The sequence below is a fragment of the Oryzias latipes genome, chromosome 17 (assembly GCF_053564925.1).
Source record: "Oryzias latipes strain Hd-rR chromosome 17, Olatipes_Hd-rR_3.1".
Lineage (NCBI taxonomy): Eukaryota > Metazoa > Chordata > Actinopteri > Beloniformes > Adrianichthyidae > Oryzias > Oryzias latipes.
Window position 1 is genome coordinate 29845615 of NC_136253.1, and position 18058 is coordinate 29863672.

An 18058-nucleotide genomic window follows, 5' to 3' on the forward strand; every position below is an offset into this window, starting at 1 on the left:
GGCCCAGGGCGGCACTTCATAGGGGGCGGCATTTTCCGTGCCCGCTGAATTACACACAATGATAAACCAAATTCAAAGAGGAAGCTTTGAGCTTCTATTTTGACATGCCTGCAGCAGCTGGCACTTTGTGCTCTTATTTTGACAGATCTGACTCCAAACATCGCACCAATCTCAGAAGCAGTGACTCAACTTCAAGACGATGAATAAAAACCCTCTCAGAAAATGAATTCAACTACTTAAAAACACAGTTGAAACACTTTTAAAACTTTTTTTATGTTAAAATTATAGCTGGAGAACAGCACTGCCATCCATGGACACATCCATATCATAACAAATGTGACATACTAGTTTGGTAGAAAAGAAGAAAACGATTCTTCGTACATTTTTAATTGCTGGTCTTTGTTTCCAGAAGTGTCAATTAATCTATATGTAGCCAACTTAAGTTCCAAATAATTTATTTTCATTTAAGTTTCTTAGTTTTAGCCTTTGGTAAACTATTTTGACTAGAATGATAGCTATATTTTATTTTTTAAAACAGTTTCCAATGGAACATTCATTCTAAATGCAACACAGGCTGCTTTGAGGAATTGAAAACAATTTAATTAACAGGTGTTAATGTAAGCAATAATGTTTCTAGTGGGGCTCACCTGTAGAGTGTAATTGGCCTTCTCGCTGATTAAATGGTTAATAAATTTGGCTGTGTGCTGGAAGTGAACTTTTTCTGTGGAGGAGAAAGTGAGAGATTGGAAAAAGCCCGTTAGAATCACAACGCCAGACGGATGCTGCTCCTTTCGGTGAAGTAGTGAGAATGTCTCTAAAGTGTGCTACCATCAGCAGTGGGGTGAATTATTAAGTACTGTTTCTCCAGCAGCTGGCCGGCTCTGTTTGCCAAGTTTGTCATCTGGAGGATAGAAAGAAAGAGAAAATCCACCATCAGTTTAGTTCCACTTAAACATGGTCATTGGATAAAGAGATAAAAAGTTGGACACTTTACTGCATAAACTCTGGAGTCTGTCTTTGGGCCAAGGTAACGCTCAGAAAACGCAGAAGCTGGGGAAGAAAGGTGAGGTGAGAAAGGTTCTGTTCAGCTTTACAATAAATAAATGTGCTTCTTTATACCATAAAGCTCAAAGTCTGTGATGGGAGAGACGGCGGCTCCACACTTCAGTTGTGTGAACTCCTCCGAGCTCAAAAGCATTGTTGCTAAATATCCTCCATACGCCTGTGAGGAGAAACACAAACATCCCTCAATTTAGCTTCCATGACGACATACAGCAGCATGGACTGTTGCCTTTACCTTTCCATAAACCCCCATGCGACTTTTATCGATGTAAGGCTCTTTGGAAATAACCCTGCGAAGCAGAAAAGATGAAAACAGCTGAAAACCTTGAAGCCCTTCAGCTTCCATCCCGACCTGAGCTGGGCTCAAAGTGGAACCTGAGTGCCTCCAGCTGGTCCCTCTCCTCCAGCTTCCCCAGTTTCCTGCGGACCTTGTGGAGGAGGTTGGTGCCCTGAAATCCGCTGCCGTGGCCGTCAAAGCGGATCACAATGGTGCTGAAGCTGCTGACCAGAACCGTGGCCCAGTCCACCTGGAACTGCTCTGTCACCATCTGTCCACCGGGGGTGCCGTCTCTGTGGACACGACCAGTACATGGTTCACTGCATAGTGCAAATGCCTGATGACGTTTAACCAATAAAAGAAATAATTTCCCATTAGGACCTTTGTTAAAGCATGTTTCTAAACTTCCTGTAGTTTAGACACTTAATACAGAATCTGCTCACTGTGTACAAATCAATGTTTTCTTTCTTAACTTCCTGTTTGATGTTTTGCGTGAATCAATGAATTCTAAATGGAATAAAAATTTACCAAGCAAATGTCTTACTTTGCGCTTTAAGACCCACTAAAAATAAAAGTCGTGTTTTTGGTGTTTTTAACATGTTCCTGTTGCTTTTTCTGATGATGGAGAACAACATATATAAAGAAAATTAAGCTTAAAATTGTGTTTCTTTTGAATCAGGAGCAGATGAAAAACAATTTATTTGTGATGTTGGATAATACAGCTTCCTGCTCGGCTCCATTCGGATGCATTCACTTGAAAGTCTTCTTTGTTTTCCTTATCTGGCATCTGGCTCAAAACTGTACGGTTAGCTGGGTAGCTCCAAAATTGCTCGCCATTTTTGTTGCACCGCTAATGTTTAGTTGGGGGCATGAGGGCCTCTGAGCTACCGAGAGAGTGTAAATAAAGGGGTGATTGGAAAAGTTGGAAGGCTTACTACGCGCCAACGGTCCCACCCACAACTCAGAGGCCAATTTTTAACAAACAGCTGCCCTTCTGCAGAAACTAAGTCCTAGAAGCAACAAAGGTTTTTTTTTTTTTTTTTTTTTTTGCTAAAAACTGTGTAATCATAGTTAAAAGACCTCTGGGAAGACTTTGAAAGTGGGACTTTAAAATATCAAGTTCAAATATAAGATATTTCTTGCTCTGTTCCCAACAAAAACTGTAGTAAATATTTTCCTGTGATTTGACCAAAACCTAAATCAGATTCCTGACTGTTTTTGAAAGAAAATTCCTACTCACACGAGCAGCAGTAACGGGTAGCTGGCTGTGTTTATGAATCCAGCTGGCTTCAGAATCTGCATCGTCAGAGCTGCAGAGAAAAAGAACGAAGCAAACACTGAGGCCCTTTCCTTCCAGCAGGACCTCTCCACAGACCGCAAACACAGACGCACATACTGTAATCGTCTATGTTGATGGTCTTATTCTCCACTTTGGGTGTCTGCAGGTTGTTGTAGGTGCTGTTCACTTGCTGGTTTGTCTCCACGTCGTACATCTCTGTAGATCGAGAGGAAAATCTCAAACGTGTGATCAGGCAATGTCATGGTAAAAGCTGTGGGAGGAAACGACTCACTCTGTTTGTCCTCAGTTCTGTACACAGCTACACTCGGTATGTCTGGGCCTAACCAGCAAAAATAAATATTATTTTACAAAAAGGAAGCATAGTGTTTGATAATGAAATCACAGTACTTGTTAAAATAGGACACAAAAATCTAATTGTCAATTCGTTTCCTCTATTTAGCACTTTCTAGATAACAAAGTAAACTGTCCAAGCCTTCACATTCCTTCAAATTTCTTCAGAAGGATCTATATTTCTTTTTACTCCAAACGCAGTGATAGCGGGTCCACATGGCTCACCTTTGCAGTTGAGAAGGAAGTATTGCATGTTGTGGCTGAATGACACGTCCACATAGCCGCACTTGAACTCACAGGACAGGCAGCAGCGGTTGAAGGGAGGGATGGTGTCAGCGCTGTGGAATGAAAAGGTGTCAGGATGATTCGCAACAGCATCCTACCCACCAACTAAACTGAACTCTACCTGTACAAGTGCCGCCGCTTTGGGTCGTCCTCAGTGCTCAGAAAATATCTGGGAAAATATCCAAATGTTATGAATTAAATAGAAAAAACTGTTGGTTCTTTATGGGGTCAAATAAGGGTTAACTTGATGTGAATAAAAAACTAGATTTAAAAAAAGAAAATTGACTGTTTTAAACTCAATAGTTCAGATTGTAAGCTTGAAAAAGTAATTGAAAATAAAAAATTGTAAATTTGAAATAAAAATATTTGAAACTCGAAAGAAATTTTCAGAGTTTGAATAAAAAATTTATATATGAAAAAAAACTTGAAAGAAATATTGAACAAAAATAAAAATAAAAATTAAACTTGAAAGAAATATTAATATTTTGATTTAAAGAATGTAAATATGAAAAAAATTTGTAATTAGTTAAATAAAACGTATAATTAATTAATAAAAAAAAAAAATTTGAAAGAAGTAATGAAAATAAAAAGATAGGAAATTTGAAACTTGAATTTAAAAAAACGATAAACATAGGGAGAGAGCATAATCACACATGATCATGCCGTCTTGAAATCATCCAATGGCAATCATGTCACAGTGACCAATTGGCTCAAAGCCCCACTCCCACATAACATTGTGGTCAACTCAGAAAGCTAAACTGTGGGCGGTAGTTTAGCACAGGCGGTAGAGCAGGTCGTCCAACAAACAAGGGTTGGCAGATCGATCTCCACTCTCCCCAGGCAGCCGTCGCCCTCACCGCTCCCCCCAGGGGATGGGCCAAAATGCGGAGTAGAATTTCCCCATTGTGGTATAAATAAAGTATCAATTACCATTATTATTAAAAAAGATTCTAAATTTAAAACTGTTTATTGAGGGCTAAAAATATAGTTAGAGAATTGAAAATCAAAAATACAAACCAGCAGCTGTTACAGATAAGCATTTTTCAGGTGGTAACAGTTTTCTGTGTGTAGTCTTTTTGTAGTTTCTTTCAAGTTTAAAATAAGTTTACAAGTTTACAACAGTTTTCAAAGTTTCTTTTTTTCCTTCTTCAAATTTATAATGTTCATTGTTCTAAAGTATAATTAGATTTTTCGTGTACTTTAGAATGATCCTGATTTGGTTCTGGCTCTGTAAACGGTGAAAGAGGCGGCTTACATGAGGTTCTGTTCGTGGTTGTAGGCCAGGATGCGGGTGACGTCCCAGTCCCCGGAGGTCAGGCTCTGGAGGATGTCTGTGCTGCTGTTAGGCTGAAAGACAAACGCGCTTAAAGCAGCTGACCCTTTGAGGAAAACAATACCATGTCCCAGCTTACCAGTGAGGTGGACATGGAGATGTGGAAAAACTTCCCCCTCCCACCTTGAGGGATGGCCCTGGTGAAGAAGAACTTGTGTCCATCTTTGGAAAACAGTGGCTGTTCATTCTACAGGGACAACAAAACAATTTGTATTCCCTCAAACGTAGCTGCAGGCCATTCTTTTTTTTTTTTTTTATCACATCCAGAAACAAGGAGCAAATCTATTCCCTCCTTTCATCACCTACCTGTCGATGCAGCCAGCTTTCACTTTCATCTTCATGTTTCTGAAAAGAGTTATAAATGATTTCACTATTATTTTTATTCAATCAAAACTGTTTTGCAATGACGGTGCTGAACCATATTCTGCAAATGTTTAAGACAACCTCAAAACCACAAAACAAAGAGGAAACATACAGCTTGGCATGCTACTTCAAAATGCCCTCAGGTGAGATGAACTGATATTAAATATACAGTGGAAGTCTTGGCAGCGGGAGGAGGATTTCTACTTTTAAAGATGCTTTACTGCCATTCAGACGAGATTCTTTCATGTTTTCCTTTCATTAATGTCAAAAGTGAACACAGATGCTTTACAAGGTGAGCAAAAACAAAACTGTTGGGAACTTTTCATTAATATTGATTAGTCCCAAAAACAAATTTTAGCTTCTTCACTAGCATCTCTTTTTTTAACATAGAAGTTTGTGACAATTGAATGAAAAAAACATAATATCTGCAGTATGTCTAGTTTTTGTTTAGTGCAAATTGATGATAGTATACAAATATTTGTCTTTTGAGCCTCAATTACTTGTGTGTGATTTCATGTTTATGCCTATTAAGTGAGTTTTTAAAATTTCTCTTTGAGTCAGGAACAAATATTTAAATGGGAAATGGCTTTTTTGAAAAAAAAAATGTGTATTTGGAAATGTTCTATTTCAAGCAATCAATAAATCCATTAATATTTATTAAAACAAAATTAACAAAAAAGAAATTTGAATCTATGCACACATATATCAACTTACAATTAGTCATCCTATTGATTGGAAAATATATACGCATACATCCACATAAGCTTGTAAATAGTTCAAATGTTACTCTTAATCATAAATAGACACATCTGCGTACAGAACATGACACATCAGACTATTAAGTATGACGTTTGTCAGTATAAAATAAATAATTGCTTTCACTCATCAATCTTAAAAATCACCTTTTCTTATGAGCTTTAGAAAAAATTTATGACGCAGACATTTATTTTTGAAAATATTCGACAGGATTTCATTTCTATTTTATTTGTGTTTTTAGTTTTATCAAAGTGTTGCTTTTACTCCTGTTTTATTTTGTAATTCTTTCAGTCTAAAAGCCCTGTTTAACTAAATTGGCAGAGGAAAGCAACACATTCCTTCTTCAAGCTTTATGATCCTGAATCTAAAAAATATATATAAATAAGAAGCCAGTTGTATTTCGTTTTCACAATATCAGGGTGTTCAAGTGGATTACACATTTAAATTTAAATAGCGAAATAGATTTTTGTCAAATAAAAACATCTTTGTTTTGCTGTTTTAAACAAATAACAGGTGAATTTCAGCTTAGAATGACATGAACGATGGCAGGCGGGCTCACCTTTACACAGACTCCAGTGGTGGCTTCACACAGAGTCAGGATGGAGTTGTTCTGCGCTCTGTTCAGCCAGTTGACAGCCAGTTTGGTGTTGGTGGCCCACTTCACCATGGTGATGTAATATTCCCTCCTAGCAAAACGAAAGAAAAAGAAAAAAATCACACACCCCTGACAATCTCCATCACGGCACTGCTCCGGGGATAATGTTGCTGCTTCATAAAGCGACTGTTTGTCACTGACCTTATTCGGGGGTCGTCTGGTTTTTTCATCACCACCGTGTGCAGGGGCCCGTGGAGGTTTACGACTGACAGGTGAACCGTCGGATTCTCCTTCCCAGCCTGTGAGTGGGGGGGGAAATGTCTACTGCAGGTAAGCCCAGATTTGTGTTAAAGTAAAAGTTCCTAAATAAACACAGTATTTATTTATTTAAAGGATTCTCAACCAAAACCTGAAATCACAAATGTGATCTGGATTTTTAAATTGAAAACAATTGCTTTGTGAAGAAAAAAAAAGTCCATTTGTGTACAGAAGCCCTGAACTATTTTACTGTTTTTAGAAAAAAAGGATCCAAACATTGGAAAAATTTTTCATGACAGATGACTTAAACTTGCCTTTGGATAATGATAATCCAGGCTGGCGGGATATGCAGAGCCTGTGAAAAACGGGACCTCCATTTTCGGCACCAGAGTGTCGTTGATGGTCATGTAGGCCAAACGGAGGCCGTCTGGAGACCACCAGTGAGTGATGTGGGTCTGCAGGATCTCCTCTGCAAGAAAAAAGAAAAGACAAACAAATATTTTGAGTTACAAAAACATATCCTTGACCTTTTTAAAATTTAAACTGATAATCAAGCAGTAAAAAATATTGAGAATAAAATCTCTGAATTTATTTAAAACACAAATCAAAAAAGAGAATTTCAAAAAGCAGCACTATAAAATGACATGAAATAAAATTCTACTGCTTTGTTCATTTAACATCAACATTTAAGGTATGTGAACAACTGTCACATAACAACTGGGGCAAAAGTCAATTGTTTTTCCTAATCTTAATCCATTTTCACTTATAATTAAAGTACTGATGTAGTTATGAACATCTCAGTTTGCCTTGAATGAAAGTCATTTTCTGGTTGCATTTCCGGTTAAGCGGGGCTGATTCCAGCAGGGGGCAGCAGAGTTCCATGAGAAGTCAGACATGAACGTCATCCAGTCATAGGACGAGTTCCAACAGCAAAAATAGTCACATCAGAACTTTGGTTTCCTTCTGATTGATGTGAATTTATGGTCGTACTGAACCAAAGACTTTGTCTTTTACTACTTCATATTCCTTTATTTATCCACTTATTTAAAAAAAAACACATCAAGGGAGTTAAATAATATATATGATAAATTAAATTAAAATATCCCTGAATGCTAAGTGTTTGATTGAGTTCTCACTATAGGACTGAGAAACGCATATTCTTTTATCTGAGTTTCTAGTACAATCTTGGCAAAAAAAACAAACATGTCCAATGCAACCCTTTCAAAATCCAAATAGCAACGCTCCAAAGAGAAGCTCCTTTGTTTGGTTGTTAGACACAAACCAGGTTGGATCTGCCAGGAAGAGATTTTCTCTGCAACAATATCAAAAACATGAGGCTTTCATATTTTTCCATATTTCATGGTGAAAGCTCAGAGGTGTTGTTGTTTTTCTCATGTGTTGCTCCTTCTGCTTTACCTGACAAGCTGAACATGATGAGCCTGAAGGAACATACAGATGTCCAGAGAGGGCTGAAAAACCTTCAGACCTTCTCAGAAAACAGACAGAAACATCACCTGTCTCCTCACAAAAACTTAATTCCCAAAAATGTCTCTCAGAGATGGATGCTTGGAGGAATCGAGGTTTATTTCTGAATTAGCTTTTCTTTAATCATCTCTGTTTTGCCTAGGGCCTCCTGAAAGTACCCATGGGGTATGAGGAATTTATTTGCAGTACTGTAAAGATCCACACACAAATGTTGACCTTAAAACCCCACTTTAAAAAAACTGAAGCAGTTTTTGAATCTGTCATAAAATCTTTATTTAACAGTAAATGTTTGGCACAGAAAAACAAACATTTGTTTTATATATTTTTTAATGTCCGGCATTGGATTATCTGTGCATAATTACAGCTGACAGAATTGTACATTTCATCAGAATTTCAAGACCCAATCTGATAAAAATCATGTTTTTGGTGTTTTAAACATATACTTATGGCATTTCTCTGATGATGGAGGGCATGGGCATAGAAAATTAGGTGAAAAAAATAGCATTTCTGAGTATTTATGTATTCAAATTGTTGTGAATCAAGAGCAGACCAAATAGCCTTTGATGCATCCACTTGTAGTCGACTAGATCCATGTACGTCTTTGTTTTCCTTGTCTGAGCGGACATCTGGCTCAAAACTTTGCGACTGGATAGTTTCAATATTGCTAACGATTTTTGTTGCACCAGTAATTTTAGGTTAGGATTGTGAGGGGCTTGTGGGAAACCATGTAAACAGACGGGTGACGGGAAGTGGGGGAGAGGTTGCCCAATGCCAACGATTCCGCTCACAACTCGGAGGCAAATTTCTGATGAACTCCTGCCACTCTGCAGAAAATTTTTCCGAGAGAATGACACAGGTTTTTGGATCATGGCTAAAACCGGCATTTTTCTAATTAAAAGATCACTGGGAACTCTTCTTAAATAGATCTAAAGATGATTGGAGTGGGATTTTAAATTTTATCTGCTGGTCATGTCTACAGACTTCAAAAAAATACTTATTTAAGCAGGACATCCTTGTAATTTACAGTTTTGAAATGCTTGAAAAAATTCACCAAAAGAGCTAAGACAAGCCAAAACTGGATCATCTGTGTACCTGTAAGTGTAAGAAGTGTTTAGTTTTTAACAAATATTTTAGCCTTCCCCTCTCAACTTTGTATCTCTTTTTATCTCCGAGGGACCACGGGATGAAGAATATCATTTCTTCAAGAGACTGATGCAAAACATTGCTCCTCATCTTTCAAAATTAATGCTTTTTTTTTAAAATAACGATTCAAAGTTACAACATTTGACAAACTGTTGCAAATCAACTGTTTTAAAAAAGGAAATTTTCTTGTTTTATAGTGTCTATTTGCAGGTGTTTTGTAAGTCCCTGCTGTTCATTAACTGAACATTAAATAGCTAATAAAATCAAAGTGGCAGCTGCAGCCCGAACCCAGCAGCTGAATTAAGGAAGAAGATGCTATAAACTCTGTGTTAAATTCTCCATCAGCTCTTGTGAGAAACTTGCATAAAAATTCTAAAAGAAAAACACAAGCCAGCAAATCTTCCTTAAGCTCAGGAAGTGGATTACTTCTTTCATGTCATTTTCTGTGTCTGCAACAAAGAAATAATCCTATTAATGCAAAAGCGATTAGAGCCGACCCCGAAGCAGCTCCTGCTCTTCAACAGAATTTCTCCACAAAATAACTGCCGTTTGCAATCAAATTTCCCCTGCTATGACTTTATTATTACAATAAATAATAAAACCCACAGCTGAGGAGTGGAATTGCTGAACACAGAACACAAACAAGATACCAACAAATGCTGTTAAAGAGCGATTTCCGTGGAATAACGACTCTCTAACATGGCGTTGCATTTGTAAACAAAGCCCTATCAAAGTGGTGTGTAATGAGGATGTGTGTCCCACATGCGCTCTAATCAGAAAACGTCTCGCAGTACACGACAAGAGTGTTGGCTTCTGAACATTTGCCGGGTTAGATTTCGAGCGCTGCACACATCAATTAATTGAATGTGTTTGAACACAAAGACAAGCAGGGAAAAGGAGGGGCGCTGAAATGCACGCCAGCTGTGAAACTTCAGATGCAAAGCTCGTCACACCTCAGGGAGAGGCTGCCCCGGGGGGCATTTCATGTAGGATTCTGTCAAGTCAATGCAGCATATGTCCTCCAGCTTTTTTTAACTGGAAAGAAGCTCTAAAAACCAGGAAGCAGTGAAAGCATCAATGCTCAAGAATGAAACTCGCACATGAGGTGCAACATCTAGACAATCAAGACTATTCTGTAAGACAACCTTGTTTGTGTGCTTTGCAAACAGGCTCAAATGAATTGAAAGAAAATTCTGAGAATCCTGTAAACTTTACACAGGAAACCACAAAAGTGTGTATGTTGATAAAAAAAGGCTGAAGGCCTGAAGAACTCAAGTCTCATCCAAAGAATTCAAGGACAACTGAAAGTTTTCCAACTTCATAAAACACCTGATTGCTAAATAGTTGGATTTTTGAAGTCGTCTTACCTTCATAGAGCCAGTCAGCGAGTCCGTTGAAGACCACTCCCTCTTTCCCGGTGGAAACCAGGCGGATGGATCGGCTCTCCACCGTCGCTCTGTAGTAAATGTTGTTTTCAAATACGAAGATCTGCACAAATAAGTACAAAAGGGTCAAATCTTTCACTTCGTCCTCTTCATATTCAGCTTACACTAATATTTACCTTCAACAATTAAATGCATTTTAAAATAATTGTTGCATGAGGAAAAGAGATGTTTTTCAAACTGTTGCACTTTACAAACTCCTAAAATATTAGAAATAGTTCGAAATTTAAAGTTTTATGAAAAATGTGTCCGTTGATCAGCTCTTGCTAAGCCAGAGACTTAAATATTTAAGAGAACAAGAAAAAAGGAGCGCCGCTTCCCTAAACAGTGGTGAAAAAGCAGCATCGAAGACACCTGTGGAGATGAAACAGAATGGATTCTTTTTGCTGTTTGCTTTTTTAAGTGCGATTTGGGATTTCTTGCAAAGATCAGAACTTTATGTCATTGCCTGTTCAACTAATTGATGAAAATCTCTTTACTTTGGTGTCAATTTTCATCAAAATCCAACACACAGCCTTCCTCGTGCACGTGTACGTGTTGCTGATCGTACTCTCATGTTGGAGTAATTGCTTGTAGATTAATGAGGGAATCGCTACAGGATTCATCTTCCTGCTCCCCTCACTGTACATTTGATGCTTCACTGCACACAGACACACACCCTTTTAGCTTGCTGGTGAGACCTCGGATGAATCGTTCCAATTCTGCCACCATTAATGAGAAATCATTACATCCACATACCGAGCGGCAAACAAGAAAACATGTCCAACATCTTCAGGTCAGACACAGACAAAAGGGGTCATCTCATTTTACCTCCACAACTTCCGACCTTCATTAAATGAAATGCAGAACCAGAGCTACAGCACTGAACAGAACAATCAGCTGCACCATTACCATATGGAAATTCATCTGCGGTCTCCCCTCAGCAGGAAAAGTCACATCACACACTTGAAATGGTAACATTTTCTAACACCAATGCACCTGTAATCTCAGCAAACTGGGCGGCAAGAGCAGAAGAAAGAGCTTTGAAGTGATAGCTGACGACACGCTACACTGTCTGCTGTTAAACAGAACAGCTGAAACAAAGAAAATTGACATAAAAAGCATGCAAAGGATTGAGAAACAGCACAAAAGACCCTGTAGTTGTTTTTTTCTCCTCATTAAAAAATACTTGAAGGCATTTCTTGTTTCATTTGTTTTGACAAAGCAACATCATTGCCCTTTAAAAAAATGCAGTAGCTCTTATTCAAAAAAGGACACCTTAAATGTTAAAAGGGGCAAAAAAAGGCGCTGAAATTGCGGGGCACTGCTGGCTCCCGCATGCATAACTCAAACAGGCATAAATGGGGCATTTGTTCCAGCTGCAGACTACAGGACATAAAGCCTGTGGGCAGCTGTGAAATGGACTTGAACCATGATCTATGAGATTATTAACGTTTCCCCTAATGTTTTTGAGTAAAAATAAAACTATTAGCTGGGAAAAATCATCAAATTCTTAAGTAATTTAGCCCTTTTAAGCACCACAATCTTTTAGTGTTATGGTTAAGGAAGCATTTATTTTGTGGAAAGGAAAAAATAAATAAAATATTTCTTGAAATGAAGCTTAAAGGAAACAGGTTCATGAAGAAACCTTTTTAAGAACAAGATCCAGAAACCAAAAAAGCAATAGAATTGAATGCTATTTATGCTGAATATTAAATAAAAAAGAAAAAAGACATCAAAAATGTTTTGACAAACAGGAACAAAGGTATTAAAACTTCATATTTCCTTCCTGGTTTTCATATTTAATTTTAATTTATATTTCCCGATTGGCTTTCACTGTGTAGTTTCCATGAATGCGACAAGATTCAAGGTTTGAAAAGACAAGAAAAGTTTCTCTCTAGGTAAAAAGAAGCTGCTGCTCAAGGGCCTAGCAAGTTTGAAGTTCAGCAGAGTTAATGTTTGGTTATCTTAACACTCCAAGGATTTCTAAAAAAATAAAGAATCAGCAAAGGAAACCAAGAAGTCAGTCCACCGGTGCAAACACTAGTGACTCGTGCAAAGTAGCACACATGCAAAATAGCAAAATAAACTAATGATGGGGTGAAACAGCAGCATTTCATGCTAACAGACACATTAAACTATTATAATGAGATATCTGCTGGTTCTGGGAAGCTCCAGATGGCACTGCTCTATGAATTCACTAAAAATGTCAAAGCTTTGCAGTACTTCCTGTGTTACCTTCACAATCAAGTTAAAAGTTAAACTTGACTAAAAACAACTAAAAAAAAGTTTTTAAGACATAGTTGGATGTCTCAATGATCATATTTTGATACTATATTACAAGTTGTCACCCTCTGCTCTGTCTTTCCCAGCAATCCCCCTCATCACCTGCACCTGTTCACCTGTCAGCCGACCCATTGCTCTTCTCCCCACCAGTTCTCACCCAGAAAGCCCCCATCTCTCTGCAGCTCTCCTGTCTAAAGTGGTATGTACTTGTGAATTTTTTCATTTTATCACTAAGAAAATCAAGGCTGTTAAGAAGGATTTTTTGCTGGCTCTATGGACAGTCAGAAAAAACAGGGAAAAAGAAGAAAAAGGAAACACAATGTCAAATTTAATCCTGATCCTCATACCAAACTTAGATGGGGCAGTAACGCACCACAAAGCTGCTTGCTAACCAACAAAGAACAACAGAATAAAAAAAAAGAAGTTCTCCAGTCTATGAATCCTAATCTACTTGCTTAGTTCTATTTTTGACCCCAAATTGCCCTGGAATTGCCCCTGCTTGTGCTTCTGCATGTCTTGTGAGCAAACTAATTCTGGGATTTAAACAATGAACTGCATCAAAGCCTGTAAATTGGAGTGTTATGATAAGGTCCTCTCCTCATATTGGCATCAACCACCTCTAAAAGACTTTGTAGCTTCAGCCTGTTGCCCAGACCTGCTCAGACTTGCTGGGAGTCTGCTCAGTGCTGCCCCTCTCCTCTGCAGTGGATCTGCTCTCATCCCTAAAAAAGAATTACTAAACCTTTTGTTCTTTCCTGCCATCTGGGTGATTTTGCATTTTGGGGGGATTTGGGTTCTTCCAAAGTCGCTGACAAAAAGTAGAGTAAACAAAGAAGTACTTCCTGCTGTGAATCAATGTTTTTTTTTTCAAAGTCATTTTCTTTTTTATGCAATTTACAAAGACAGCAGATGGTAGATGGTTATCACAAGGTTTAACTTTGGCCTCTCTATGCTTAATCACAAGTGGCTTCTGGAGGCAGGCTTTGCAGATCTGCTGCAGCTGTTGAGTTTGTGAAGAGGGTTTTTAAAATGTACTTTAAGAACCTGCAAAGATTTTAAAGAGGGCAGATTTTTTTACCCAAATTGTTGTGCTTCAACCCATTCTTGTGTGTGTTGATTTAGTTTTATTTAACATGTACTAGTTCTCTGAGTGACCACAAATCAGAGTTTTTCTCTACCTCTACGGCTTCTCCCCATCCCTACAGTAACGTCTTCTAATCCGGACGTCACTCCCACTCGATGACGTCATTAACAGTCGCCAGTCAGCTACGTTAGCGCAGAAATGCACATCAACATTGGTTTTATGACTTTAAAAAGGTCATGCTAAAACATGACATTACTTACATTTAAATGTAAACTTTTGTGCATCAAAGCACACCCACGTGAAGAAAAACGGTTCTCCTCCGGGGCACAGCACGATGCAGAACACCCTCGCGGCGGAGGGCTCGGCATCCCTCCAAATGCCCCTACAATTGGAGGGTAAACCGTAGGGGTAGGGGACAAATTTGGAATCGGCCATGACTGCCAGGGAGCCTGTTCAGGACGTCTGGCCATGTTTTTTGGTCAAAAGCGGGATTGGCCACAGCCTCCTTCTGTTAATGCCTCAGTCACTTGCACCCTCACGAGGATTTGACCCCTACCGGTGCCGTAGGTATTTGGGTTGTTCGAGAGTGGTAGACAAGAGGGGGCCGCATCTTTAGAGGAGCACAGGCGTGTCTTGTAGGTCTTAGAGGCCCGTAAGTCACAAAAATGGAATGTACGATAGTCATGCGAGTGTTAAGTGTATGATAAAGTGTTTGTAAGAATTATGTAAGTTCCATGCATTTGTGAAGTGATGCCCTTACGCCACACTCTAGTCATTAGTACGATGGGTCCCTACTGACTGCTTGCACGGGATGTGCAGGTGATACGTAAGTGCCTGTAGGATTCCTGTAGGCCCACACAAACTACATTCTGATTCAGTCAGACTGCAAAAACAACATGTCATAGGGTGCACCTGGAATGCGCACTTACCACTTGAACAGCACTAACAGGCCTTTTGCGTTGTGCACAGGTTTCCCGGGGGTTGGAAAAGTGAAAACTCCACATGGCATTCCTGCGTCTAACCTACTTCACTCCTGCTAACACATATGTGTTGTTTAAATGTTCACTACAACCGGTCACTCACATTTTTGTTCTATGGGCTAGTCGATTAGTCAACAATCTTAAAGTTTTGTGTGGCCACCTGCGTGCCCTGTACAGGTTTGTCCATTTTTTTTACCCACAGAAAGCCCGTACCTGCCAATCAGGGCAGTTGTGACTAAGGCTAAGAAAGAATGGAGTGAATTGAATGTTACTCTGCTTTGTATTGTTCCAACAAACTGAATAAGTTAGTTCTGGTGAAGATTGAAAAACCCCTGTTTGACTTAATGTCTTCCGTAATTGAACATTCACATTACGTCCTCATCAAGATAAGCAAGAGCAGCACATAGCCTGGGTCAGTGTCATCTGTAGACAGCCATCCCCATAAAACTTCACGGCCCAAACCACCAGTTGGGGCACTGAGATGCCATCTGCCACTGTGGATTCGCTCTTTCATGAGTCCTCACAGAGAAAAACGACTTTAGCTGACATTGATGGAACACAGAGCTGCTAGAACCAACAATGCTGTGATTATGGAGAACAAAGATATCTCATTACCACAGCGTTTGTCTGTTTCCACTAACGTTGAGCTGCTGCGATGTGCAGTTCACACATATTCAGGGAGGCGGCCTCCTTACCAGCTGTTGGCCTTGAGGTCCCCATCCGGCAAACTGGAGAACAGCTTCTTGAACCTCAGGAGGATTTAGAGGCCAACTGTCCCTGTAGGGGGTGGTCACAATAACGATCAATAAACTCATTTGCACTCCAATGTTGCATCTCTGAGGACTAATCTCCATTCAGGTCTTAGAAGAAGGGCACGTTTTTGAGATGTTATTAGAAAATGTTGCTCATCTTGAAACGGAAAGGAAGAGATGGAGAATTTAAAAAGCAGAATGTAGCTTCCTGTGCTGAACTGAACTGAAAGGTTTTCCCATAGGGAGGCATTAAGGGCAGATAAATGTGACTGACGTCAGTGAACTGAGGTCAGAGTGAGGGCATACTGTCCATTCAAAGATCCGTGAGAGGAAGGAGACAGGCGGCAAAAACAACTGAGGAGGTTCTTACTGTTTCACAAGGCTGTAAATAATGTACTTGGCCACATAGGAGTGTTGGTAGATCTGGAAAACAAAACAGAAACACAGTCAATGACAAATAAAATGGATAAAGACACAAATACTGTAGGAGACAGCAGGTAGATTCCTCTTACTGGTTTCACATCAAAGGCAAACAGGACATGCTGCATGTCTGGGGACACTTGGTACTTGGAGGCCTTGGATCTGTCCTGGATGGGAGTGACAGGATGAATCAAAACACTGGAACATGACCAGCATCACAGCAGAAGACAACTGGACTCACGAAGAGCTGCTTGGGCACGACGGTCCTCGTTTCTTTTGTTTCGACGTTGAGCCTGATGACATTCCCGTTCCTTGATCGGAACATCAATTCATTCTCTACCAACGACAAACGAAAAACAGAAATCAAAGTTAGCTGTCATCGGGAGGACTTACCCCCTTTTTAAGTCCATATTTGTGCTATTGACAAAGATGAAGAAATCTATAATACAAACTTCTTTCACCTTTGCAAAAATAACTAAAGCAATATTTTAATAGCTAAAAAAAATACTATTTTAATATTAATAATAGTACTACAACGTCTTTGAAATACTTATTTTTGATTCTTTCATTTGTAATGGCCCTCCATTCTGCTGTTATTTCCCACTCTTCCAGAGTCTTCTGCCCCCCCAACAAAATGTTCTAACTATGCTGCTGGGTGTCATTTCAGTTTCTTAAAAATCTGAACAGTAACAATGGCTGAAAAGGCAGTCACATGGAAAAGTGCTTGAAAAGAACAGATGTATAAAAGCAAAAACCTTAAAATATTTTCTGCATGAAGCGTGTATTTAAAGCCTTGGTTATGTGCAAAAAAAATGTTTGAAAGCAAAAGATGGGAAGAAAATCCATCCGTCAATCTGGAGAGGACTAAAAAGTAATTCATCTCATTTCTTTAAAGAAATCTCTTTTCTTTCCTGAACCCTGTTGGCAAACGTCGTGGTACACAGGAAGGGATGTCTGTCTGTCTGTCTGTCTGTCAACTTGGTTTGAGAAGGAATGTTTTTCCCATGTACCATTCCAAGATACAGAACTGACACAGTCAAACTTTAAAAGTACATACTTGGACTACAAAGAGTACATTTACAACTGTAAGAGTATAATTCTGGACTGCATAAGATACACAACCTTGCATCAAGACAACAAAAAAGGGATCCTAAATGAGTTCAGTTCTGTTGTAAATATTTCTACATTGGTATAAAAGCATGAACTTACAGCATACAAAATTTACAAAAATGTGTGCACTCCAAGTTTTTCTAGTCTTTAATCATAAATGATCAATCATTGCTCCATTTTAAGTGCATCCTCTGTTCCAGCTGATATTTGAAAAAGAACAGAACATTCTTTTCCCTTTTAATGTGATCGATTTGAGCATCCTTTTTGAAGGAGACTCTTAGTTTTAGTCATTTTACTCAGTAAAAAATAAAAACTTGTCTTTTCCAAACACAACGTCAATAATTCTCCAGTCAGACAATTTATTTAAAAGAGAAAAGCATTTAGAATCTTTTTTCCAGCTGATTTTCGTTCAAGTTTCTAAGTGAAATCAAGATCAAGTAAATTAAACTTAAAAAAAATGAAAATACATTTTCCAGCAATATATCACTGACCCCAACGCCTCAGTTAAATGTTTCTTGTGAAATGATACACATGTGTGGTTATGTTTGGATTTTGTTTTTTTTGTGAAAGTAGTGTTGAAATTACTTTTTTGCATCTTAACGCGAGATGGAAACATCAGAAAAATCTTCATTTTATTTTTCCCAATATGGTTTTATTGAATATATTTGTATATCTTTGGCATGATGTTGACTTGAAGAAACACTGGTTTTGTGGTGAGGAGGGGTAGAAATTAAAATCTGACTAAAACTTTCCTCAAAACACATCCAGGTTTATAAAAGTTATGAAAACTTTTCTATTTCTAAATCTCAGTGGGTAAA

At 38.6% G+C, this 18058-nt stretch overlaps 1 protein-coding gene across 5 annotated transcripts in view; it reads right to left on the minus strand.

Moving 5' to 3' along the window:
- LOC101162554 (A-type potassium channel modulatory protein DPP6) overlaps window positions 1-18058 on the minus strand; it is an 88243-nt gene that overhangs the window by 1464 nt on the left and 68721 nt on the right. For all 5 annotated transcript variants that reach the window (XM_020711112.3, XM_078935225.1, XM_011486874.4 and 2 more), the window contains 22 exons: window positions 16372-16466; window positions 16223-16297; window positions 16081-16133; window positions 15654-15735; window positions 10555-10675; window positions 6874-7028; window positions 6503-6600; window positions 6266-6392; window positions 4894-4932; window positions 4667-4774; window positions 4510-4601; window positions 3376-3423; window positions 3195-3307; window positions 2911-2958; window positions 2736-2834; window positions 2580-2649; window positions 1438-1632; window positions 1298-1352; window positions 1120-1222; window positions 995-1050; window positions 829-901; window positions 648-721 (listed from right to left, as the gene is read on the minus strand). In XM_020711112.3, the coding sequence (XP_020566771.1) occupies window positions 648-721; window positions 829-901; window positions 995-1050; window positions 1120-1222; window positions 1298-1352; window positions 1438-1632; window positions 2580-2649; window positions 2736-2834; window positions 2911-2958; window positions 3195-3307; window positions 3376-3423; window positions 4510-4601; window positions 4667-4774; window positions 4894-4932; window positions 6266-6392; window positions 6503-6600; window positions 6874-7028; window positions 10555-10675; window positions 15654-15735; window positions 16081-16133; window positions 16223-16297; window positions 16372-16466 (1979 nt within the window). The remainder of the gene's footprint in view (window positions 1-647; window positions 722-828; window positions 902-994; window positions 1051-1119; window positions 1223-1297; window positions 1353-1437; window positions 1633-2579; window positions 2650-2735; window positions 2835-2910; window positions 2959-3194; window positions 3308-3375; window positions 3424-4509; window positions 4602-4666; window positions 4775-4893; window positions 4933-6265; window positions 6393-6502; window positions 6601-6873; window positions 7029-10554; window positions 10676-15653; window positions 15736-16080; window positions 16134-16222; window positions 16298-16371; window positions 16467-18058) is intronic.